Source organism: Dermochelys coriacea, chromosome 3 (assembly GCF_009764565.3).
Source record: "Dermochelys coriacea isolate rDerCor1 chromosome 3, rDerCor1.pri.v4, whole genome shotgun sequence".
In the NCBI taxonomy this organism is placed as follows: Eukaryota; Metazoa; Chordata; order Testudines; family Dermochelyidae; genus Dermochelys; species Dermochelys coriacea.
In genome coordinates this window covers 111242667-111270210 of record NC_050070.1, presented here as the reverse complement: position 1 = coordinate 111270210, position 27544 = coordinate 111242667, and the positions used below count along the sequence as shown (strand labels likewise).

At 41.1% G+C, this 27544-nt stretch overlaps 1 protein-coding gene across 7 annotated transcripts in view; it reads right to left on the bottom strand.

The window, feature by feature from the left end:
* UTRN (utrophin) overlaps positions 1-27544 on the bottom strand; it is a 607443-nt gene that overhangs the window by 17536 nt on the left and 562363 nt on the right. For all 7 annotated transcript variants that reach the window (XM_038397679.2, XM_043511144.1, XM_043511142.1 and 4 more), the window contains 3 exons: positions 26511-26576; positions 11543-11701; positions 10871-11114 (listed from right to left, as the gene is read on the bottom strand). In XM_038397679.2, the coding sequence (XP_038253607.1) occupies positions 10871-11114; positions 11543-11701; positions 26511-26576 (469 nt within the window). The remainder of the gene's footprint in view (positions 1-10870; positions 11115-11542; positions 11702-26510; positions 26577-27544) is intronic.

The window sequence follows — 27544 nt, the reverse complement described above, 5'->3', positions numbered from 1 at the left end:
ACACATTGAATACAGAATGAAGTTCTGATCACCCCATCTCAAAGAAAGATACATTAGAATTGGAAGTACTATAGAGAATGGCAACAAAAATTATTAGGGGTATGGAACAGCTTCCATATGAAGACAGATTAAAAGATTAGGACTGTTCATCTTAGAAAGGACACGACTAAGGGGGGGATATGACAGAGGTCTATAAAATCGTGATGGCATGGAGAAATTTTCAGAGTTCCTAAGCACCAAAAACTAATTAAAATCAATGGGGGCTCAGCAGTGATGAAAACCAAGTCCTAGATGACTCATGTTGGTGACCTAAAAATTGAGGCACCCAGTCAGAAGTTCCTTCTAAAATGTTGGTTGTATTTAGTTTGAGTATATGTGTATATGTGTACGTACACACACACACTATATCTATATATGCACAATTCTGTATACATACACACACACACAAATACATATAAAATGTAAAAAGATCAAACTGTTGGTTCAATGTAACATAAATCCCTTCTGATATTTTTGAGTTTGTTCAAACATTTCTAAAAAAATTCATCTTGAGGAAGAAACTAGTCATGGAAAATTCCAGCTCGAGAGTTAAATATTTTGGGAAGCTATGAGTATGTGACAACAGGTGTTTGCGTAGGTTTGCAACCTTAACCACTGTATGCTGCTGAATGTATGCTGCTGAATGCAAATTACTCATCTTCCATGTTATTTAATTAAACCTGGAAAAAGCAGCCACAGAAATTATTTTAAAGAATAATGTTTTAGAACTAAAGTGGAAACAATTACTGTTTAACATTCTGACTTTTAAAACTTAGACTGAAAAAGTATTTAGAATGACAAAGAATGATGTTAAATCAATGCAAGGAGTAGGAAAAAATGGAAAAACATAACTCCTTCACTGAAAAACCCTGCTCTCGTTTCCAGCTCAAACAGCCTTAAGTGAAACATTGAATTTCCTCAGACAATTTCTAGCTAAAAGATACCAAGAAATTGTTCAACAATGTGAGTTTGCCTTCCCCTCCATATACAACAGAAAGAAATATTCCATTGGGCACTTTAACAAAGCTGTTTTTCCCCTCTCCAAATCTCACTTTTGCTTTCATTATGACAATGTCAACTCCAGCTTTGAGTACACAGCATAAATCAAGCAACACAAGTCTATATTCAGCGGAGAAATAGAAATGCTTTCAGGATCTCCCAGTGTTTTATTATCGAGAAGTTCACAGGCATGATGGTTGACTGTTGTGTAGTTAAGCCACTTGCCATTCAACTTCAAGCTCAAATCTAACTAGAGAATCCAGATAAAATGAGTTTTTATTGTTCTTAAATTAGTCCCCACCCAGTGAAGACCAAGGTAGTGAGAAAGTTGTTACAGACAATTTCATACAGCTGCTAGTCTCAACTTGGGAAAAGCCTAGAACTGCAGTGGCACAGAGATTAAAGGTCAAGAGAAATTGCTTCTTCTAGAACAACTCTGGGGTCAGTGGCATGGCAGAGCCGCCTACCTACCTAACAGGTAGACCGAGATTAGTAAGAAAGAGAACATTTGAATTCTTAAAGTTGCGCTTGAACCCTGGCTAGTTTTGGTCACCTCAGCTTACAGCTGTAACTGTGAACAAAAAGGTGCAGAGAAGGGTAAGGAAAAGGATCAGTGTTATGTCTGGACCATACAAAGCAATACTATAGCAATCAACACTTTCAAATTTCACATATAGATAAATTGAATTAAACCTGGTGAGAGATTACAAACCAAGATTAATTAGGATAGAAAGGAGATCTTGAAGGATTTAGATAATGAGGTAGTGGTGAAAACAGATTATTTCCTCTTAATTATGCCATTTCACAGTATGAGAACAAGGAGCTTGCTTGGTGAATTCAACGGCAATTAAATTTAAAACAAACAAAAGGAGATGCTACTGTACTCCACATAGTCTGTAGTCAGCCTATGGAATCCATTGCCACAGGAGGTGAGAATCAAATATTGCAGCTGGATTTTAAAACAAGCCTGTATAATTTTATAACCAGTAACATTTGATGCATGCACACTTTAATAAGGCTGGCTATGCCAAAAAGGATCATCAAATCTCACACTTCAAGTGATTGTTGCAGAGGGCAAGAAAGAATCTGGGACTGCACAACTGGCCAGAAAATTATTTTGCCTTCTCTGAAGAATCAGATACTAGAAACAGCATACCAGGCTTGATCCAGTATATATGTAAATAAATCAATCCATCCATATAGCTCTTTAAACCTGAGGATCTCAGGTTTTTTTTAAAATATCATATCATCCCCATTTTGCTGATACTGAAACTGAAAGTGTCTTGCCCAAGACTACACAATGGGTCAGTGGCAGAACTGAGAACCCAGGAGTCCTGACTCCCAGTAAATGCTCTACCTTCTAGAGCTCACTAGCATAATACTAAGCAGTCTAATTTCTCCCATGTGAACCACACACATACGTATCACAGAAAAGTTCAGGCACACATTCAAAACGGGGCAGGGAGCAACATTATACCACATGAGATAAGAAAATAGGCCAAGACTTTCCCCTGCACTGGAGCTGCTTTGTGCCATGCTGCTGGACAAATAAAATCCAGCAAAAACAAAAGTAGTATGGGCATGTGCGCATTTTGCTCCCCAATCCGAAATCATTTTAATCTACAAACAAATAAAGAGAGGAGGTGCAGGCAGGCTCTCCTCCAGAGAACTCTGAAATTCTGATGCAATTTTCTACATTTTGGTAGACACTTCAAAATAGATTTTGAACAACCTCTCTACGTCCCATGCAACTGTCTTCCCTCAAGAGGGAGCTGGCAGTGTTTAGAGGCTAGGACGTGGATAAGAAACTCTCTCTTCTTCCCTTGTCGGCTGCTGTTGCTTTTCCACCCACTGATGGGAAAGACAAGGAGCCACAGGAAAAGTCAGCGAGGCATCAGCTTCCTTCTCCTGCACCCACCTCAGATTTCTTTGCTAGGTACATCCTTACTCCACTAGTCAGAGAATGAGGGAAGTTAGCTCTGTGCTTTTTGGCAAAAAGAGGGGGAGCTGTACTCTACCCCTGCTCCTCCTTATGGTCTGATCCTGTGCCTACTGAAGTAACTGGCAAGCTCCCATTGACTTCAACAGTGCAGAATCAGGCCCCATATGAAACCTCTGTTCAGTAGATTAGTCAAGTAGGAAAGAATCACCACAGATCTGTAAAGTACAGATTTGTAATGGTCCTAGTAACAGGGTCTTGTTTTTGAGTGCAGGACTGGCTCGAGGCACCAGCAAAGCAAGCATGTGCTTGGGATGGCACATTTCCAGGGGCAGCATTCTGGCCACCCTTTTTTGGGGGGGCAGTTGCACTCTCAGAGCTGCACCACTTAGACGGGGCGAGGGCGCTGCGCCCCTGGCTGTAGTGGGAAGGGGAGCCCCGGCCCTGGGATGCTGAGCTGCCAGGGCCCAGCCGCTACCTGGGGAGGAGAGGGTGAGTCCTGCCAGAGAGCCGAGGCTGCGCCGCCTAATCTGCGCACTGGCTGCTGCGCTGCCTTGTGCCACCCCCTATATCAGGGCTTGTCTGCGTGCCGGGTGGGGGGAGGGGGTAAAACCCCTGCAGGCGCCGGGAGAAGGTGACATCACTCCCTCCGCTTCCAGCGCCGCCTGTGAGCTCCTGCCCCACCTGAACTTGGGGCGGCAAAAAACCTAGAGCCTGTTTGTGTGGCACGGAACATGTAGTTTCTAAAGGAGATGAAGATGGAAAAGAAAATAGCTTTTTTATGTCTCGTCTTTACAATTAACATGTCTGTGTCAAAACTGTCACATGCCAGTTCTGTTTCACTGTTTCATGTTTGGCACTATAATCAAACAGACAGACAAACATGACAATGTTGTGTGACAGCTACCAATCCTCTGGGCTTGCTAGAATAAAAATACCACGCTCACCTCTGATTTGTGACCTGTAATAGGTGAATATACATACGAGAGAGTATATACTCTCATATATATGGTCAGTATGGAAGAAAGTTAATAGTGGTGTGTCCCAAGGATCCACACTAGGACCAGTGGTGATAATAATTGCATTAATGATCTTTCATATAAAATAAAGCAAAGAAATACACCCTTGAAAGTACAACTGGAATTATTCATAAACACTGATGTGTTCTAAGTGAATCACTGAGGAAAAAGACCAAGGTGTCATTGTAGACAGCTCACTAAAAACATCTGTTTAGTGTATAGTAGTAGGTAAAAAAGCAAACAAGATATTAGGCATGTACTTAGACAGGCATACCAAAAACTATGGAAAATGTTATGTAAACCAGTGGTACACCCGCACCTTGAATATGGCACTCAGTTCTGACCAGCCCACCTCAAGAAGGGTAGAGTAGAAAGAGAAATGGCCTGGAAAAGAGCAGCCACAATGATTAGAAGCATCAAATAACTCCCATATGAAGACAAAGGGAAATTAGAGCTATTTAGGTCAGAGAAGAGGTGACATGATAGATGAATTTAAAATAATGAATTGTAGAGTGAAGGTGAACTGTGCTCTTCCATTTACCCAATCAGAAAGAACCAGGGGACACTCAATAAAATGAAAAGGCAAAGCTGCTACAATTTTTTTTTTTGCACAGAATTCACCTTAACTGCCAAATGATATTATTGAGAAAAAGAGCTTATGAGGATTCCAAAAGGATTACACAATTATATATACAAGAAGAATATCCACAGTTATATTGGACGGAATAAAGAGTTTTAAGGAATGTAAACCCTCATACTTTAGGATGCAGGCTAATTATTAACTATCTGCAGTTCAATAGAAACTTCCCTGATGAGCATGTTACTGCACAATCACCTTTCAAGGAGGTTTTAAAAACCTTCCCCTGAAGCAACAGGCAATAGCTATTGTCATCTCAAGATACTGGACTAGATGGATCACTGATAGGAAGAAACGGTTACTCACCTTCTTGTAACTGTTGTTCTTAGAGATATGTTGCTCATTTCCATTCCAAATAGGTGCGGGTGTGCCACGTGCACAGTCGTCGGAAAGTTTTTCCCCTAGCAGCACCCACCGGGTCAGCTGTGGAACCCCCTGGAGTGGAGCCTCTACGGCGCTCAATAAATGAGCCTGCCGACCTGGCGCTTTCTCAGTTCTTTCTTGCTGGCTACTCCGACAGAGGAGAAGGCGGGTGGGTCTAGAATGAATATGAGCAACACATCTCGAAGAATAACAGACAGTGAGAAGGTGACTAACTGTTGTTTCTTCTTTGAGTGCTTGCTCATACCAATTCCAGATAGGTGACTCCCAAGCCCTACCTTGGAGGTGGGGTCATAGTTATGGAACAAGAGACTGGAGCACTGCTCTGCCGAAGGCTACATCATCTCTAGCATGCTGAGTTACGGCATAGTGAGTGGCAAATGTGTGCACAGAGGACCAAGTTTCCACCCTGCAGATTTCTTGAATTGGCATGTGGGCCAGGAACATTGTCAATGAGGCCTGCACCCTCGTGTAATGGGCCATGGAGAGCCGGGGCTCGAACGTTGGATAATTCATAGCAGGTGCGGATGCAGGAGGTAATCCACAATGAGATCCTCTAGGACAAGATTGGGAGACCTTTCATACGTCTGCTACTGCCACAAATAGCTAGTTCGACTTTTGGAACATCTTTGTGCATTAGATATAAAAAGCAAGCACCCATCGAACATTCTGAGAGTGGAGCCATTGCTCTTGGCTGGTCACATGGGGTTTAGGGTAAAACACTGGCAGGAAAATGTCCTGGTTGGAGTGAAATTGGGACACAACATTTGGAAGGAAAGCCAGGAAAGGCCTGAGCTGCACCTTGTCCTTGAAGAAGACTGCGTATAGAGGGTCAGAGGTGAGGGCCTTGAGCTCCGAGACCCTCCTTGCCAAAGGAAGGAGGAGGAAAGCGTCCGCAATGGAGCCCTGGCTCTGGAAGGAGCAGAACCTCGGGCACTTTCTGTTGCTCCGAGTAGTGAAGAGGTCCATATAGGGAGTTTCCCACCTCTGGAAGATGGTGAAGATGACATCCAGCCAGATGGACCACTCGTGGTTGTGGAAATATCAGCTGAGGTAGTACGATAACTCGTTCTGTGATTCTGGGTCTTCTCCAAATGAGAAGTATTCTGTGTATTCTGGGTATTCTGTGATACGTCTTCTCCAAATGAACAGAGTGGGCTATGCAGAACTCCCACAGCAGGAGGGCTTCCCAACAGAGGGGAGAGGAATGGGTGCCACCCTGCTTTTTTATGCAAAACATTGCAGTTGTGGTGTCCATCCTGACTTCCGCACATTGACCACTCAAGTGGACTTGGAAGGTCTGGCATGCTAATTGAACCACTCTTAGCTCCTTGATGTTGATGTGGAGTGAGAGCTCACCTTGAGACCAGAGGCCTGGCATCTAAAGGTCCCCCAGGTGTGCGCCCCACTCCCGCGCCAACACATCTGTTACCAGGGACGTGTCTTGTTGGTTGAACTACCAGCCCATGGACTGGAGAACATGACCCGGAAGAGTGACCAGAGTCCAGACTATTGTATCCCAGGCAGTGCGCTGACGCAAGCCAAATTTGGAGAGGTATGAGATGCATCCTGGCATGCTATACCACATATGTACAAGATGCCATGTGATCGAGTAGTCTCAGGCAGGCCCTTGCTGTGGTGGTAGGGTACCATCGGAGACCTTGAGTGGAGTCCGAGATAGTTAGAAAATGGGTCTCCAGCAGGAATGCTCTGGCACAACCTGAGTCCTGCGCTGCCCTGATAAACTCTACCCTTTGAGTTGGTATCAGGGTTGATTTGCTCTCGTTAAGAAGAAGGCCCAACCTAATAAGTGTGGATCTCACGATACATATCTGTACTTCTACCTGGTCCCTGCAGAACCCCTGGAGCAGCCAGTCGTTGAGTTACGGATACACCTGGACCTGCCTCCAGCGAAGGGGGAAGTCGGCAACGACTGATATGCACTTGGTCGCTACCTGAGGGGCTGTGGATAGGCTGAAGAGGAGAACTGTAAACTGGAAGTGGTTATTATTGACCACAAACCTGAAGTATCGTCTGTGAACAGGATGAATGGATATATGAAAGTGTGAGATCGAAGGCGGCAAAACTGTCTCCTGGATCCAGAGAGGGGATGATCGAGTTCAGGGAGACCGTGCGGATCTTCAGCTTCACCATGCATCTGTTGAGACCCCACAGATCTAGAATGGGTCTGAGACTCCCTTTGGCTTTGGGGGTTAGGAAATAACAATCTTTCCCCTTAGCTCCTGAGGAACCTCCTCCACTGCCCCTGCAACGAGGAGCGCCCGTGCCTCCTGGATAAGGAGTTGCTTGCTTGTGAGAAGAGTCTCTAAAAGTGGATGGGGAAGGGGGAGTGGGAGGGAGGGGAGAAGCAAAATTGGAGAGAATAGTCCACTTCTACCATGCGAAAACCCAGCTGTCCGACGTTATTTGGACCAAGCATGGTAGAAGTGAGATAGATGGTTCAGAAAACAGGGTTGAGGACCCAGTCCATAGTCTGACACACTGTTCCTGGGTGCACCTTCAAAAGGCCTGCTTAGAACCCAAAGAGGTGCATGCCTGGCCCTGAGTGGACGAGGACTGGGACAGCTTCCGCCTGCCATTCCTACAGAACTTCTGAGAAAAATCCTGTCTAGGACGAGGTTGGTAGGGATATTGAGGAGGCTGTGGTTTAAAAATGTTGAGAAGCCGGGGTGTACACTCCTAGCGACTTCAGCGTACCCCTTGAGTCTTTTAGGCTATGAAGCCTGGAGTCAGTTTGTGCAGCAAATAATCCCGCCCCATCAAAGGGCAGGTCCTGGAGGGTCTGCTGAACCTCGGGTGGCAGATCTGTGGCCTGCAGTCATGAGCTTCTCCTCATGGCTATGCTGGAGGACAAGGTACACTCCACTGAGTCTGCAGCATCCAGTGAGGCCTGTAAAGATCCATGCCACTGCCTTGCCCTCCTCAACAATAGTCCCAAACTTCTTCCTGGACTCTGAGGGTAACAGCTCCCTAAATTTTAGCATGGAGTTCCAGGAGTTGAAGCTGTACCTGCTCAGATGCCTGCTGATTAGCAATCCTAGAGCTGTAAGTCCCTGGTGGAATAGATCTTCCTGCCGAAAAGGTTGAGACCTTGACCGGTGCCAAGAACGGGGCTTCTGCCAAGACAGGGATCGGTGCCAGGATGACTAGCAGTGCCGTGAATCTGACCGGTGCTGCGAGTCCGAGCGGCATGGTGAGATGGATCAGTGCCGCGACTCAGAGTGGCGCCTTCTTGTCAACACCGGCAAGTGGTGCCTTGGAAATGCAAGTGGATGCAACATTGCTGGCTTGCCTTGGGATGGTGCTGCCTTTGGTGGCGCTGGAGGCTTGTCGCGGAGAGCCGGGGACCGCGGTGCCATCATGGCAATGAGATCCCTTGAGGCCTCAAAGGTGCCTGGGGTGGATGGTAGCCCCATCTCTTCCACCACACGGCTTGGGAGTCCAATGGCACCGAATTCAACTGTCCCCTTTGTGGGGCTGAAGTCGATGGTGCTGGCTTCAAAGCTCTCGGCGCTGGCAGCTACTCCCTGGGACGCGCTCCATTGGCCAGCTCCGAAGGAGTGGGTCTCGAAGGTGGAGATCAGCTCCTAACCTGCTTCAATGTCGCCAGGGTATGGGACAGTTCCCACCGATTTTGGTGCTGGGGAGTGGTGGTGCCGCGGGTTTCTAAGCCCAGAATCTTTCTGCAGTGCTGCTTCTGCCACGGATGCTGGAGCACTCTGCACTGATGAACTCTGTGCCGGGTCTCGCCGTGTCGAGGCGGATTGCGGTCTCAGTGCCACCGCCATCAGGAGCTGCTTTAAATGGAAGTCCCGCTCCTTTTTTGTTCTAAGGCGAAACCCTTTACAAATCCTGCATCTATTGGTTTGGTGCACCTCTCCCAGTCACTTTAGACAAGCATCGTGGAGGTGGCCCATTGGCATGGGCTTATTTCAGGACTTGCAGGGTTTGAACCCTTGGGACCAAGGCCTGCCCCGAGTCCGCAAGGGGAAATAAACAGTCAGGGTGGAGGGGAAACCCCCACTTCCAATAGCTAAACTCTACTAACACCAATAATGAACTATAACTACAACTAAAACTAAAACTATAGTGAACTGAAAGGATAGGAGAACAAGAGGAGAGCTTGCTAAGCAAGCCACCGCAGTTCCAACGACCTCACTGGCAGCAAGAAGTAACTGAGGCGGCGCCGACCTGACGGGTGCTGCTAGGAGAAAAACTTTCCGATGACTGAGTGCAGCGTGCACACACCTAACTAGACTCGATATGAGCAATCACTCGAAGAACCACCACTATGTCAATTCCCATTTTCCTATCTAAATATTTAAGCCACTTGAGTCTTGGTGAAAAATGCCCCAATAACAGCAATAGCAAATGAAGAAGTAAGAGTAAATGGAGTTTTCCCACTTCTCATTTGGGGAGTATGTTCACTTTGGGGTCACTGTTCAGCCTGGAATACCAAAAAGGTTAGTTTACCCACTTTTTTACCACTACTCTGTTGAACTGAAGTCCCCTCCTAGCAGAATAGATACAACACTGTGGCAGGTGCATCCTAATATTGTTCTGCCAGGACCACCTGCAGAGATGAGAGAGTAGTTCAGTCTTTGGAACCGTTTATTTCTTGACCTTTCTTCCAGGACTGCCAACAAGGGTATGAATTAGTTCTTAGGTGCTAAGAATAGAATAGAATAGAATAGAATAGAATAGAATAGAATGCCAAGTGTGATGTCCGTTTGATCTGATGTGGCCAACAGGTTCATTCGGAACTGGACTAAGACCACTCACTTGGCCCACCTATGTCAGGGAATATTTGTCACATTGAAGTAGGATTGATCTGAACTGGTGATCTAGAAGGCAAAAGTGATGTATCATCTCTGCAAATTTCTCAAGTTCCCAGATCCAAAACAGTGCAATCAAAACAATGCTTAAAAGCCAGCTTTTTCTGTACCTAGACAAGACTATCAAAAAATCCACCCCATAGTTATTGGCACTTTCAAGAAAGAGGTAGGTTTCTCTACTGCAACATTCAGTTGTAGCTAACCATCATTTTACTACACATACCAGATGTATATGTGTGTTACTCAAAAGAGTTAGTAAAGGAATTGTCTAGTTTTCCCCACTTTCCTTAGGAATTAATTTCTTCACTGCCTGTGAGACAAACCTCTTGGTCCTCTCTATCATCGTAATTCTGAGCAACAGTGCAGTGCCCAACTTTAAAAGCCAGACCAAGCTTTTGGGGAAGGAGTGATAAGGAGCAGAGAGATATGGGCGAGGCAGGTATATTGTGTGGCTGGGCCCACTGGCTGAAGGGAGAGAGGGATTTTTTTCCTCACTTTTTTATTTGTTTTGAGAAAATTGATGCACTTATTTTTGTTATTTAAGTAGTTCTGAAACTTTCATAGATGTCAAAAGTGCCTTGAGCTCTTGGAAGGAAGGAAGGAAGGAAAGAAAGAACACCAGCCATATTATTAGCATGTTGAACATGCCGGATGATTATTTGCTTATTGGCAGGAGGGTGCCAAAACTGGCAGTTTTAGGGATAGAAAATGTTTTAATTGCCCCATGTGACAGGTTTTATCAATGGGGGATTTTTGAAGCATCATTTTGCTTCAAATTTTGTTTTTTGCTATTGCAAATACATTTATAACTGAAGGTAGAAAAATACACACACCTTTCCAGACCATCAATAAAACTGAAGGCAACAGAGTAAGCTAATAAAGAGAGAAATGTCCACAAAACATTTAATGCATTTGCATTGAATGTAAAAAAATTCAACGTTGACATGAATGCCGTCTCACAAGCATGAGAGTTGACGGAGAGCGCCACTACTTATTGTACCTGCTCAAGCAGCTGTCGTAGCCGGTGAAGCTGAGATTCCAGCTGTTTATTGTGATCTTCCAATATTTGCATTCTGGCCTCCAAACGACCTTTGTGCTGCCTTAGGAGTTTGGCCTCAGCAATGAGCTCAGCATCTTCAGAAGTGTGCTGGGGCGATACAATGGAGTCTGGGGGGGAGGCAAGAGGGTTTATTCCTCTCTGAAGATGTTGTTCCTTTAGCTGCTCATATTCTACCTGGAGGCTCCTAATACAATTATAAAGAAAAAAAAGGAGATTACATTTCATAGCAGCATACATGAAAACATAATTTAATATATTTCCCCTAATTCAGTGAATCTTTTCATTATCTATATCTGTGGAGCCTAAGTACCTTATACCAAGATAAAGTCTAGGCTCCCAGTGTGTGATAAATTAGACAGCTGCAGCACAAACTAGTAGAAGTGAAATTGCTACTTCGTTAGACTGTCTGATCACAGGCCCAGCAACTTAACTTACAAAGGGCCACTGTGAAGAGCTAAAACTCTGATCAGGTTTTCACCAGAAACTAAGACTTCAGTGGCCATTTCAGGTCCTTTTCTCATTTTGTTCAAACAATGATTATGCAGCGTGTGCACGATTAAAACAGAGTTAATGAAATGCCAGTTCAGTTGCTGCACTGGAAGATTACAAAACCTTTGCTCTTCCTCGAGGTTGGCAATGATGCGCTCCAACTCTCCCCGTTCTTCCTTTTCCACTGACTTCAGGATCTGTGCAGGACTCTGCGGTTGACTCACAGGCGACTCTCCTCCCAGAGTTTGACAGTACTGCTGGATGAGGGCATGTTCATCCTCTCTAGAGTAACGAAGCAACACAGATGGAAATAGCTCATGTAAATGTACTTGATACCACTGGAAGTATAAATTAGCCAATGATCTAACAGCTTTGCTAAGTTTGTCTTTTTTAAAAAGGATTGCACAGAGGTAAGTTAGTCTCCAAGAGTTTGGGACACAGCTGTCAGTTATGTGTGGGTGAACTATACATATCAATATTTTTTTGACTTGCTCCCAGCATAAATATCCTGCAGGATTAAAAAATCCACATGAAAAAGAAAGATGTTCTGTATTAGTGTAAAGCCAGTTTAATTTAAATGCACATACACTGCACAATGTCTGGTGATACTTCTAAAAGAAACAAACAACAAAAAAAGTATCAACTACTACTTGATGTCTTTTGCAGCAGTTGTGTATTTTAACAACAAACACCTGACATCTAATGTACTTTGAGAGATGGGAGAGAAAATGCTAGACATATGTTTTACATGCTTAATACCCTAGTAAAATTATAGATGGGAATATTCACAGATATCTTAGCATGGTCATAGATCAGAGATACAGAAAGAACTGTGTGCTTAGAAAAGTGGAATGGTTGTGGCATTGAAGAGGAAACATATTATGCTTATACAATATTCTGTGAAGTTTTTATAAGCATAACAAACACATGTTACGAATTAGTCTTTTCGCCCATTTCTTAAGATTGTGGTTCTCACGTAGGCAACATGCTTAGGGTCTTTGAGGGAAGGTGGCTAGATCCTTCTGGCTAGAGCAGAAATTATCTTGTGGTAGGCGTTATGGAGGACCTGAGGGATCCAGTAACGGCTATTACTATTCGGCTGAACCTGATTTTCTAGATGCATCATCCTTTCCAAGTCTATTAAATAATCCTGCTTTTTCTCCCTAACAATCTTCAGATGGATAGGAGATAGAAGATACAGACTCTACATTCGTTCTCTTCTTTAAAGAGAAACTGCTGAATCACAAAAAACTGGAATGCTAGAGAACATTCTGGATAAATTCCAATCTTTACACATCTGTTTACAAACAAAAGCTGTAATACTTTCTTCTGTACAGCATCTATCAGACCAACTGTACCCCCAAAATGCTCTAGAATTAAAGAACGAATAATCACACAGGGAGAAACACATTAACAGCTACAGATATGTTTTGAGATAACATTTGGTAAAGTGAAAGAGAGAGAGATGGAAAGAAAATTCTAGATGGGAACTAATCACAGAGGAGAGAGTCCCTGTACAAGATGTTCTGAGAATGTGGAAGGGTACAGTGCTAGATGCTGAATAGGGAGAAGGGAAGGGAAGGGACAGGGAACAGGAGAGGACAAGACCTGTGAGGTAGGCTGAATCTAATCTGACAGTGAATGGAAAGAGGGCTGTTTTGACACTAAGGGTGAAAGCCTAGTCCATTGAAGTCAATGAGTATTTTGCCACTTCAGTGGAGTCTAGGATTTCACACTAGGACGACAGTTTGGAATCAGTAGAGGGTGTTCTTTGTTTGTTTTGGTATTCTTCCATGAGGATGGGAGTGGTACAGCTAACTCATTTTTACATGGGAGAAAATGGACAGCAGCAAAAAGATATGATGAAAGTTCTGTGTGTGAAAATAAAAACCAATTCCTCTAAAAATAATCCATAACTCAGAAAGATAAAAAGACTAAGCCATAAACTATTTACTATTGAATTTATAGCCACCTCTTTCCTTAATTCATGTCTCCAACATTCTTTCATTTAAAGGTTACATTTTAGACATTTATTAGGAATAATAAATTCTTTGCCATTTTTGATTGAAGCAATTACAATTCACCCAGCATAACTACAGCTGAGAGAACTCTAATGCTAACATCTGTCTTAGGCTATTACACAAAAACCTCTGCAAAATGCTCCTAGTATTGACCTCTGTCTTCCCAAAGAGGGAAGTTCTTGTCCCACTCAGACACCTATTTTGGAATAAACTTACTGGAAGTCTTTTCATGAAACAATAAAAATACTAATTGGAGTTAAAACAGGTATTTGCTGTTCTGAGGAACTTGGAAGTGATTTATTTTCTTAAAAATGAACATACAACGTTGTTGGGTCTAATTTAGACAAACATAGTATTCTGCTACACAAACTATTTCTCATCAACAACATTTATCTCTTGTTATGAGTTTTTCGTCAACGAACTAACCAATAACTCCTTGATCCAACCAATTGTGCAATGGACATAACCAAAAGTAACCAGTGCCCTATAATGGACAAACTTAAAATGACAACTGGTTATTTGGAAAATATTTATTTTTGAAATCAAATATAATGGAACATTTAAAGAGCTTTTTTTATAGAATATGGCCAATAAGCAACACACACTTATGTAATACCATTCATCCCAAAACATTCAAATGTACAGTCACATTTTAATTATTTGAAAAAATAGCTCCTTAAAAGCAGACTCCTTTGATGAGAGACACACCACAGTTGTGGTGGTTGGTAACCAAGAGGAATTAAACACTCATATATGTGAATTACAAGCCATCTTTATGGATGGCAATGACTTCTCAAAGATACATTAAGCCATCATCATGAAGGGCACCCTCTATTCTCACCAATGCATTTCGGTAATGTATATAAGTGCTAATGAGAATTATGAACATAAACTGAGTGTGTATGTATGTTAAATCCTCTTTAACTGGGTACACTGCTGAGGCAAGGATGTTTCTTGATAGCTCACTGCATACACAGCAAAATCTGTGCAAAAGACCACTGCTATTAGGTAACCTACTAGAGACAATGCCAAAATAGCCACAAATGTATACAGTAGTTTTCTGCTCTTTATTAGAGGATCACTTCTACTAAGTGACTGGTGTAAGCTCATTGAGTATTTGCTTCCGGCACGTCTTCCTGTACACTAGTTCCTATGTTAGAGTAAAATGGAAATATCTCCGATATTTCTCTGCTTGAGTATAAGTAAACTACTCACTACAAGTTGTTACATGGGCTTCCACTTCTTGACTCTAGCTGGATTTACTTCTTGTCATTTAGGTATGAAAGTTCGGGGTTTTTAATCAAATTCTTGTATGTTAAGTAACCCAAAGTGAAAAACCACCAGTTCCACCTATATCATGTGACAGTCCTGTCCATTGTTTCAATTCATGCTGTTTCAGTTCACATGCATTCATTTATGTAACAAGAATTAAAAACAGAATAGAGATGAGAAGCTCTTTCTTCTATGCTCCTGTTTTGTGTAATAATCTCTCAACTGGTGCAGGGATGCCCAGGGGCTCCTGAACACTGGGCAGTGGGGCCCCCAGGAGCTCCTTGCCATCGCGGATGGACCCCACAGCTCTCAGCTGTTGTGGGCGGCGGGGCAGCAGGGATGTCCCGGAACTTGGAGCTGCCATGGGCAGTGGTGGTGCCCCGAGCTTGGACCCATGGGCAGAGGGGGGACGCCGCAAGCTCAGAGCTGGGCCCTTTGGGGTGGTGTGAGAACTCCACAGTTCTCCATTTTATTATGCATATTTTTAGTAAAAGTCACAGGTAGGTCATGGGGTCCAATGAATTTTTCTTTATTGCCTGTGACCTGTCTGACTTTTATTAAAAATATGCCTGACAAAATCTTAGCCTTATTGATGAACACTGCTGGTAGGGGTAGAAAGAGATCAATGTGCAGGTTGTTTCTTCATTTTTCTTAAACCTACAAAAACAAGCCCCTTGTTCCTTTCTTCTCCCAGCTACTCTCATAACTCAGTGAAACTCATAATTGCTTCTTTTCCAATAGCCTAGTTACAAACTAAAGGCCTGATTCAAAGACCAGTGGGAATCTTTTTATTGACCTCAATGGACTTTGGAGCAGATCCTAAAACATTAGTGAAAAACTGCAGTAGCTTGCCCATGTTCTTCCTTTATCCACCTTAAAAATATTCTCCAGTTATAACTAAGATTATTGCTTACGTGTATTTCAAGGGAAATTATGATATTGCATAAAGCCCTAGAATATTTGTATGGCTTCATAGAATAGAATCATAGAATATTAGGGTTCGAAGAGACCTCAGGTAGTCATCTAGTCCAATTCCCTGCCCAAAGCAGGACCAACACCAACTAAATCATCCCAGCCAAGGCTTTGTCAAGTCGGGCCTTAAAAACCTCTAAGGATGGAGATTCCACCACCTCCCTAGGTAACCCATTCCAGTGCTTCACCAACCTCCTAGTGAAATAGTGTTTCCTAATATCCAACCTAGACCTCCCACACTGCAACTTGAGATCATTGCTTCTTGTTTGGTCATCTGCGACCACTGAGAACAGCCTAGCTCCATCCTCTTGGAAGCCCCCTTCAGGTAATTGAAGGCTTATCCCCCTTCACTCTTCTCTTCTGCAGACTAAATAACCCCGTTCCCTCAGCCTCCTCTTGTAAGTCATGTGCCCCAGTCTCTCTAATCATTTTCATTGTCCTCTGCTGGACTCTCTCCAATTTGTCCACATCCCTTCTGTAGTTGGAGGACCAAAACTCGATGCAATACTCCACATGCAGCCTCACCAGTGCCGAACAGCAGGGAATAATCACTTCCTTTAATCTGCTGGCAATGCTCCTACTAATAGAGCCCAATATGCCATTGGCTTTCTTGGCAACAAGGGCACACTGCTAACTCATATCCAGCTTCTCATCCACTGTAATCCCCAAATCCTTTTCTTCAGAACTGCCGCTTAGCCAGTCGGTCCCCAGCCTGTAGCGGTTCATGGGATTCTTCCTTCCTAAGTGCAGGACTCTGCACTTGTCCCTGTTGAACCTCATCAGATTTCTCTTGGCCCAATCCTCCAATTTGTCTAGGTCACTCTGGACCCTATCCCTACACTCCATCGTATCTACCTCTCCCCCCATCTTAGTGTAATCTGTGAACTTGCTGAGGGTGCAATCCATCCCATCATCCAGATCATTAATAAAGATGTTGAACAAAACCGGCCCCAGGACTGATACCGGCTGCCAACTACACATCAAGCTGTTGATTGCTACCCGTTGAGTGTGACAATCTAGCCAGCTTTCTATCCACCTTATAGTCCATTCATCCAATCAATACTTTTTAAACTTGCTGGCAAGAATACTGTGAGAGACTGTATCAAAAGCCTTGCTAAAGTCAAGATATATCACATCCACCGCTTTCCCCATATCCAGAGAGCCAGTTATCTCATCACAGAAGGCAATCAGGTTGGTCAGACATGACTTGCCCTTGGTGAATCTATGTTGATTGTTCCTGATCACCTTCCTCTCCTCCAAGTGCTTCAAAATGGAGTCCTTGAGGACCTGCTCCATGATTTTGCAAGGGACTGAAGTGAGGCTGACTGGTCTGTAGTTCCCCAGGTTCTTTTTTCCCCTTTTTTAAATATGGGGGCACTATATTTGCCTTTTTCCAATCATCCGGGACCTCCCCCCAATCACCATGACTTTTCAAAGATAATGGCCAATGGCTCTGCAATCTCACTAGCTAACTCCCTCAGCATCCTTGGATGCATTAGATCTGGACTCATGAACTTGTGCTTCTTAAAATCCTGGAAGCCATACAGATTCACCCCACTCAAACCGGAAAGTTCTTGGGACATACTGAGAAATGCTGGCAATTCTAGCCTCACACTTCAGGTAAGCAGTGAGTGCCAAAACACAGCACTGAACCAGACCGAAGAGACAGAACATTGTGAAATCAAGTTGGTTTTTTTTTGTAAAAAAAAGATTGTCTAAAATATTCATTTAACTAAGGAGTGCAACTATTTCTTTAGGGCTGTTGTGAACAAATGGCATCATTTTAAAGTGCAGAGACATCCTTATGGTGAGAGAGACACATTTTTGTGAAAAGTTCAGGTGATACACTAAGTAAAATATTTCTATTTTGGCTACTTGAATTAGTTTTTAAATAGATACCAAGAAGGCACTGTCTAAATTACAAGTTTATTTATTAAGCACTGACGTCTAAAATAGAACTTTTTAAAAAAGTGCTCCCAAAGCTGAATTCTTATACGTTAAAGTCCTGTTCTGTCATTTCTGGCATGACGTGATAATCTGTGAATTTTTACATAACATTTATAAGACACTGAAAAATGAAATTTACAAATGATAATGTCTGACAGAACCCTCATGGTACTGCTACTAGCTGCTGTGACTGCAAAAGATAAAGACAAACTGGTCAAAAAAAATTTAGTAGTTTTTTTTTTTATTTCAAACTCTACAATCATATTCATTCAGGACAGATTTGCTCCCCTTCTCTCTCACTGTGGTTACCTCGCATGGAATACAGAGGACAAAGATTGGAAGTATTGATTTGTCCATTATAAGCAGCACATTCTTATGAATAACATTCCTGTTCAATGAACACCAGAAAAAGAAAGAAATCCACTTAAGGAAAAGATGAATCTTTGCTATGCCTTCTGTCTGCCTTGCTAAATTATTGGTCTGAAAGGCAGGACCTCGTGTCTGCACTAACAAATCTCATGACAGTAATTAAGATAGATTTATTAGTGGCACTGGAGTTTTAATTCAGAGTTTCATGATGACAGAATGGCCTACAAGACAAGGAAGCAGCAAATGCACTCTGGCAAACAAACATTTTGATATTGAGAATCCATTACACTTTCTTTTCCAGAACTGATAGGGGACGGTAGGCAACAACCACTAAAAGCAGATAATCAAAATCAACTCCTCAGCCTTTTTCAGTAGTTATTCCACTGAAGATTTTCAGCTTACTTTGATTCAAAATCAGGATCATGAAGATGGAGAAGTTATAAGATTGCACTGTAGTGTTTAGTGCCTGTGCTATTTAGCAGAATGACAGCATTAAGATGTAAAAATGAGCTGCAGGAAGGTCAAATTTAAGAGAGGTGCATCTCACATAACAAGCCATGGAAACCTGCACTTGAACCATGCTATTGTGTGTGTGTGTGTGTGTGTGTGTGTGTGTGTGTGTGTGTGTGTGTGTGTGTGTGTGTATCTTTAAATAGGTGTATATAGATTGTATGCATAAGTATATGGAGAATAAGGGGCAAATGGGTGTAGTTTCCCACATCTTTCAGAGCATTCAGTCTGAGCTCTAAAAAAACATCAAGTCTTTCTGACAGAATCATTCTGAGCTCTGGTGTATTCTTGGTTCTATTTGATCGAGAAAACCAGATAGTAAATTAAATCTTATGCACTAACCTGAACGTGCTGGTGATAATTGTATTTCCCCCTTTGACCTAGCATTGCTGTGAGAAATAGCAAAATCCTGAAGGTTCAACATTGTTGTCAAAATTTCTCTCTCCCGCTTTCACTTTTGCTTATCTGTTCTTTTCCCAATTTATTGCCAACCGAAATTAATTTCTCTGACTGGACGGTCTTTAACTTCTTGATTGTCACTCGCTGATTTAGGCACTTTGAGGAAGAACACGGCTGCTGAATGTTCCAGGTAAGTTCTAACACTGCACAGTTTTTGGTGGCATGTTCACGGGCATTGGCAGCACAGAAGGTGTTGAGCGAGACTAACAGCAAAGGGATTAATGAGAAATGTATGGTCTGTCATAGCAGACATATCTGCATATTCTAAATAGCTCTCAATCTCTTAGGTATGGTAATGTACAGATTTGATAGGATAGTTATACAGGATAATATAAAAAGCTACTTCTAATTATAAATTGTGGCATTTCACAAACATTTAAAAAGTAGAAGAGAAGAAAAAGTTAGTTATGTTAACAAAAATAATCAGTATTTACTGATACTGTACTGAGTTTTGGCCTATTACTTTATGCAGATCATTACAACTTATTTCATTAATGCTGTAGATTAACGAGTATAAATTCAAAATAATTATTTTCTCAATAATGTTAATTTTCCATTTATTACACTAAACCAGTGTTTCTCAAACAACATGACCAGGATCTCTGTGAGACACCAGAACATTTGGGGAAAGAATATCTTAATCTTTTTCCTCATGATCATTTTGAGTTTAGAGTCAACAAAGGGGAATAATCTATTTTATAAATGAATAGCCATTAGATTTAGCTGTATTTGCTAAAACTAGGGGTGTCAAACAATTAAAAAAATTAATCACTTTTAATTGTGCTGTTAAACAATAGAATATCATTTACTTAAATATTTTGGATGTCTTTTACATTTTCATATATATTGATTTCAATTACAACACAGAATACAAAGTGTACAGTGCTCATTTTGTATTTTTATTACAAATATTTGCACTATAAAAAACAAAAGAAATAGTATTTTTCAATTCACCTAATAGAAATAATGTAGTGCAATCGCTTTATCATGAAAGTTGAACTTACAAATGTAGAATTATGTACCAAAAAAATCTGCATTCAAAAATAAAACAATGTAAAACTTTAGAGCCTACAAGTCCAATTAGTCCTACTTCTTGTTCAGCCAATCGCTCAAACAAACAAATTGGTTTACATTATCAGAAGATAATGCTGCCTGCTTCTTGTTTACAATGGCACCTGAAAGTGAGAACAGGGGTTCACGTGGCACTGTTGTAGCTGGTGTCACAAGATATTTACATGCTAGATGTGCTAAAGATTCATACGTCCCTTGATGTTTCAACCACCATTCCAGAGGACATGCGTCCATGCTGATGACGAGTTCTGCTTGATAACAATCCAAAGCAGTGTGGACTGACGCATGTTCGTTTTCATTATCTGAGTCAGATGCCACCAGCAGAAGGTTGATGTTCTTTTTTTTGGCAGTTTGGGTTCTGTAGTTTCTGCATCAGAGTCTTGCTCTTTTAAGACTTCTGAAAGCATGCTCCACACCTCATCCCTCTCAGATTTTGGAAGGCACTTCAGATTCTTAAATCTTGGGTCAAGTGCTGTAGCTATCTTCAGAAATTTCACATTGGTATCTTCTTCGCATTTTGTCAAATTTTTAGTGAAAGTGTTCTTAAAACGAACAACATGTACTGGGTCATCATCCGAGACTACTATAACATGAAATATATGGCAGAATGCAGGTAAAACAGAGCAGGAGACGTACAGTTCTCGCCTGAGGAGTTCAGTCACAAATTTAATGAACACTTTTTTTTTTTTAAATGAGCTTCATCAGCATGGAAGCATGTCCTCTGGAATGATGGCTGAAGCATGAAGAGGCATATGAATCTTTAGCATATCTGTCATGTAAATATCTTGCAATGGCAGCTACAATAGTGCCACATGAACGCCTGTACTCACTTTCAGGTGACATTGTAATTAAGAAATAGGCAGCATTATGTCCTGTAAATGTAAACAAATTTGTTTCGCTTAGCTATGGGCTGAACAAGAAGTAGGACTGAGGCCTGGTCTACACTGAGGTGGGAGGGGGAGGAATCCATCTAAGTTACGCAACTTCAGCTACATGAACAACATAGCTGAAGTTGACGTAGTTAGATCGACTTACTGTGGTGTCTTCACTGTGGTGAGTTGACTGCTGTCGCTCCCCCATCAACTCCACCTGCGCCTCTCGTGGAGCTGGAGTACTGGAGTAAACGGGAGAGCACTCGGGGGTCGATTTATCATGTCTAGAGTAGATGCGATAAATCGAACCCCACTGGATCGATTGCTGCCCACCGATCCAGGGCGAAGTGTAGACATACCCTATGTGGACTTGTAGGCTCTAAAGTTTTACATTGTTTTGTTTCTGAGTGTAGTTATGTAAAAAACAAAAACAAAACACCCTACATTTGTAAGTTGCACTTTCATGATAAAGAGATTGCACTACAGTACTCATAGGAGGTGAATTGAAAAATACTATTTCTTTTGTTTATCATTTTTACAGTGCAAATATTTTTAATTAAAAATTATATTAAGTGAGTACTTTGTATTCTGTGTTGTAATTGAAATGGATATATTTGAAAATGTAGAAAAACATCCAAAAATATTTAATAAATTTCAATTGCTATTCTATTGTTTAATAGTGCGATTAATCACGATTAATTTTTTCAGAAAGATTAATTTTTTTTAGCTTTCAGAGTAGCAGCCGTGTTAGTCTGTATTCGCAAAAAGAAAAGGAGTACTTGTGGCACCTTAGAGACTAACAAATTTATTTGAGCATAAGCTTTCGTGAGCTACTGCTCACTTCATCAGATGCATCCCATGGAAAATACAGTGGGGAGATTTATATATATATAGAGAGAACATGAAACAATGGGTGTTACCATACACACTGTAAGGAGAGTGATCACTTAAGATGAGCTATGGCCCACCTTGATCACCAGTACAAAAGATTTCCCCCCCCCCGCCCCCCTGATGGTAATAGCTCATCTTAAGTGATCACTCTCCTTACAGTGTGTATGGTAACACCCATTGTTTCATGTTCTCTATGTATATAAATCTCCCCACTGTATTTTCCATTGAATGCATCCGATGAAGTGAGCTGTAACTCACAAAAGCTTATGCTCAAATGAAATTTGTTAGTCTCTAAGGTGCCACAAGTACTCTAATTTTTTTTTAGTTATTCACATGAGTTAACTGCAATTAATTGATAGCCCTAGCTAAAACTAAATTAACCTACAAGAAAAATTAACAGGACCCCCTTGTCCAAATGTTTAGAACATTCTTCCAGAATGTAATGAGGCAAAGGCTATGAAGGAAAAAAAATTCTTTTTTTTTTTTAAACATATTTACATCAGGAAGGTTCTAATATTTTGCTTGTTTTAGAGACATTTTGGACACTCTGCACTGGACACTTTCCATGCTTTCTAAAACTTGCTAATATGTCTTTAAATGAGGAAAATGTTTATATTTTAGTGAACGTCATGTTATATTGTCAGGTTATGAGAAGAGAGTTTCAGGCAAAAGAGAATTTATAGTGAAGTCCAGGATAAGACAGAGAAGAAAAAAAAATTCTCTGAAAAATGACCTCTGAACCATACAACATGTTCCAGAATTTTCCTGTCAATGAGCTTATGATGCTTAACTAATGGCAGAAATTTGCCCAGTCATTCAAATCCAGAAGACTTCTTACACAAACCCTTTAGAGCAGTGGTTCTCAAAGCCGGTCCGCCGCTTGTTCACGGAAAGCCTCTGGCGGGCCAGACCAGTTTGTTTACCTGCCGCGTCCGCAGTTTTGGCCGATTGCGGCTCCCACTGGCCGCGGTTCGCCGCTCCAGGCCAATGGAGGCTGCAGGAAGCGACGTGGGCCAATGGACGTGCTGGCTGCCCTTCCCGCAGCCCCCATTGGCCTGGAGCAGCGAACCGCGGCCAGTGGGAGCCGCGATTGGCCGAACTTGCGGACGCGGCAGGTAAACAAACCGGTCCGGCTCGCCAGGGGCTTTCCCTGAACAAGCGGCAGACCAGCTTTGAGAACCACTGCTTTAGAGCATGAAGTGTGTTAACAAGTTCATTAACAGGGTTCAGCTGACAAGACAGAAGTAGCAACTTTCCAATGTTAAAAGTGACTTTGCCCCTATTACAAGTTTGCAATACACTGAAGGACTCTCAGGGACCAATAAAATAATAATACCAAAGAACAGAGTTCTGATTACGAGCAGTACAGAATTTGATTTACAGATCAATAATTATCTCCTGAGGCCCAGCAGAATACACCAAGATACAGGATTTTGTCCAGATAGGTTTACATTTGATGAGCCTGAAATTAAAAATTTTGACCTAAATTTCAGCCACCCCATAAAGTTCAGGTTCTTCCCACATCCAGAAATTTCGTTTGTATGATAGATGTGTTGTCTCTAAAAAACCTACAGATGGGCCTGAACCAAAATCCCAGGTATTACAGAAGTTCAGGACCTGAACTGGGATCTGGATCTGAATTTCATAGCTGTCTTCTATATCTACAGTGGGCCTGTGACAGGGGCCCATTGATGGTTCACCACTCTGTGTCATCAAGTCTTGTCAAGCCTTACATACTCATTATACCCAACACACTGTTGTCATAATCTGAATCTAAAAGATTTCATGTAAGGTATCATATACAAATTGGTAAGATCCTGATACTAATAATCATTGAGTGGTATATGTATGAGGTATGTACTAAGAGTAATAAATACATACTAGAATTATGTTCTTAAAATGTGTTTGGAAAGCAATGCACAAGCCAAAGACAAAGCATGTGCATTTGCTCGTCAGGTGGAGACAATGAAGGTACATTTACATAGAAGGTAAATAAAGCTAGTAAGCAGGGGAGAAGACAGCAGTCTGCCCATGCCCCAGCAGAAGAGAGAAACTTTATCTGGGGAAATGCTACAGAAGAATACATTTCAAAGGTTTATAGGACTATACAAAGGGGGTCTGAACTTCAAATGATAAGCAATTGAATCAACTAATTGTACACAATATTACTATATTATAAAAGTGTATTCAGTAAACCTGTGACACACTGTTGATTAAAACCATTATGAAATGTATGCATTAACACTATATAAGGAATTATGGATACTCACTGATATTATGCTTTAAAGTGTGACCAAACACATGGAGAAACAGGTTTTCTCTCAAACAGGAGGGAGGGCAGCTGTCTCCAATGTAAAATTAAGCATTATGGAATCAAAACGATGGGAGCCCTGTTTACATATGAATCAGTGGGGGAGGATGGGAAATCAACAGGAAGAGAAGAACAGCAGGAAGACTTCCTGCTTCTTGTAACAGAGTCAATACACTTTAGGAGAAGTAAGCTGAAACAAAGTTATTTTGGTATTCTTCACCTGAAGAGGTAAAGGAACTGAGCAAGGTCCTGGCCAGAGAGTCCAGTCAGCTATGTTGGAAAAGAGACTTGGTGAGAAACACTTCTTTGAACAAGAGACTCTAATTTATTAAATCAGGTTTTGGTCTTAGAAGTGTATTTTTACTTTTGTTTGCTTACGTCCCTTTCTATCTTTATTCCTTATACTTGGTATCACTTAATCCTATGTCCTTTCATTAGATAAACTTGTTTTACTAATAATATAAACCAACACAGTGCTGTGATTGAAATAAGAGAATTTGTCAAATCCCAGCTAAATTAATGAGCTGTTGCTTACTGACTCTTTAAAGAGCAGCGAACTTAACTTCTGTGAGCATTCTGTAAGGGGGTTAGACACGGCAGGGAGACATCTCTGGGGAACTCAGGAGTCGGGGTTCACTGTTTGTTACCTACAAGGCAAGGTCTGGACTGGCAGAAGAGTTTGCTGGCAGGGCAGACAAGCTAGTATGTCCGGGAGATCTCACACAGCTTAGCAGTAGCAAAACTTTCACTTGCTGAGGCTCAGAGGAGTAGCAGTAACTCACAATTCTGGGAGCCCCAGCAGACTGTCACAGGGCCAAATCAAAATTTTAAATCAAAACACTTTTCAATTTTGTGGGGGTTATTTATTTATTTATTGGATCCAATTATTCCAGTTCAAGCACATCTCAAGTAAAGCCTGAAAAATACCTGTCATCAGAACCAGGGGCGCAAGTGGAAAGAAAGAGTTAGTGTTGCTGCCCTCCTTGACCCCTATGACTCTGCTCTTACAAATACTTTAGCAGCTGTGTAACTTTTCCCTGCAGGATCAGGACCTAAATTTGGAAGTCATCCCAACATCATAATAGACAGAATCTACTGAATTAACTTTAGTTATGAGGCTTGAGACCAATTTCAGACTCAGGAGTTTTAAACATTCAAAATCTTAGGGCAAAAGAGGGGATGAATTACTAATAAAATATTAAATGTGCAAATTATGTTTTAAAGGTTAGAATACATGGTGTACCTGTCTCACCACCTGATTAGACTCATTAATTGGGAAATAAACTAAACTACTCAACCAAACGTATAGGCATTTAGCAGCTTTCAATTTTTCCTTTTATGAATACAAGCCAAAAGGCAGTGAGTTTGCAAGTTTTTCAAGTGAAGCAAGAAAGGATAGCTCTCTGCATTCAAATCACTGATGAACTCACTAGTAAGGAAATATGTGAAAACAGATTTAGTAGCTTAAAAATGAGAGCGAGAGAGCACCAAGCGTGCAGGAGTATGGAGAAGACTTCACTGTAAACTTAAATGTTTCTTTGAAACAAACTTTTTGAAATCTCAAATCACTAATGAAAGTCGTACTTAAACTTAATACATGATTAGGTTTTAAAATAATAAATACATTAATTTTAAAAATGAAAGGGCTTTATACCTAATGAAAGTTTAACAACAAAGATCTGTGTTTCCCCTGCAAGAGCTGATAATATCACAAATAGCTAAAACAAGCTAGGTTTTAAGATAGCTTATCTTCCTATGCTTGGATCATTCACAAAGCTCCCAATTTCGATCTTGGCAAAGACATAAGAAGTTTTTCAAATATTTTTGCTTAACAATGACAAATTATTCATATTTAATCTATCTGGAATTTGGTATCTCTTTTTTATTCAGCACATCAGTTCATCTCAATTAAAGCTTTTTATAAGCAAAATATCCCATAATGCTAACAATAACGTGGTCTTTTTAGTAAGCATGTCTACGTGTAGATAAGCCAATAGCTGGCAAAATCAACATAATTGTTCTGCGTAAGTAACAACATAGTTCTAGCACTGTATATTCCTCTACTGAATAACTTTTTTTTCTTTTAAATTAATGGGCCAAGCTAGGAAAAAGACAAACTAAAATGAATTTATATGTGCCTTTCAGCTGAAATGACCCAATTTTTTGAGGCAGAACCACTTCACTAAATGACACATCAAGCTAAACAAACCCTGCCAATTTATACTATTACTGCTTGGAAGCATAAAATTTATACAGGCTTTTTTGAGTCCCATTTATTACCTACTTTGATTGGGTCTAAAATTCAGCACTGCAACCAATGAAGATTATATTAATTAGACATTTATAATCAAATGAGTTGGCCTTTCCCAGTAGCTCTAATTGCTTGATTTACTTACACACTTCCTGTGGTGGAGCTGCTGTCGGTCAACAAGGAACCATTGGTCCTTTCCATTTGTGCCAGCCTGAAAGAAAAGAGAAATGTGACTTTGGGAGACCATGCAGAGAAATCAGACTGGAATCATTCTATTTGGGAGTATTTCAGATATGCCAATTCTTGAAGCTGATGAGGGTTGAACCCCTAAACTGCTGGTAGTTCACAGAAAAGGCAATGTGGATGGATGAATGGATAACAAAAACATACTCTAATAATTAAGGTGTTCCAAGTATTTTAACGTAACTAGAAAATATGGTGACATTACAGGTTTTATCCACAGAAAATAGAGTGCAGTGGTATGAACCACTAATATGGATGGACTTTTATGAGAAAACTTTGAGTTAACAAAGTCTGCCCACTCATCTGCAGCAAGTACATTTTTTAGCAATCCAATAGAAGACCATTAGATTTTCATTAGCATTATCACAATCATCATGCAACCTTTGAAGCTATGCTCAAATAAATACTATTGCACAATGGACAAATTGACCTATAAAGTATTAACAGACATATTCCTGAAAATATCATAAATTAATATAGAATAACCGTGGGGAGCTATTGCCGTATTTCCCATTTTAATGGAATTAATCTAAAAGGTTTGGGCATTACATTTTTATAAATTAAAAATATAAACTGTTTTTGTCATGCTATCTGGCAGATATGTTATCTTGTTATTGTATAGTTTGCGCAGCATTACGGAAAGAATAAGATAAGGAACACAGTATGACAATCATTTAAATTGAACGCTCATGGAGCAAACATCATCTTGGTGATTTGTTTCTTTAAAGATGTGCTAGAAATTGTTTCAGATCTATTCAGTAGTTTTCACTGCATAAAAGGAATACAAGCCATTCCTGAAACATTTAATGGTGTGTGTAGATCAATGGATGGCACAGACAACTCCCCTTATTACTCTACTGAATATTTCTATAGAACCACCCTCTTGGAGTCTACAAAACTATAAGGATGTCTCAACATTTTCAAATCCAATAACTG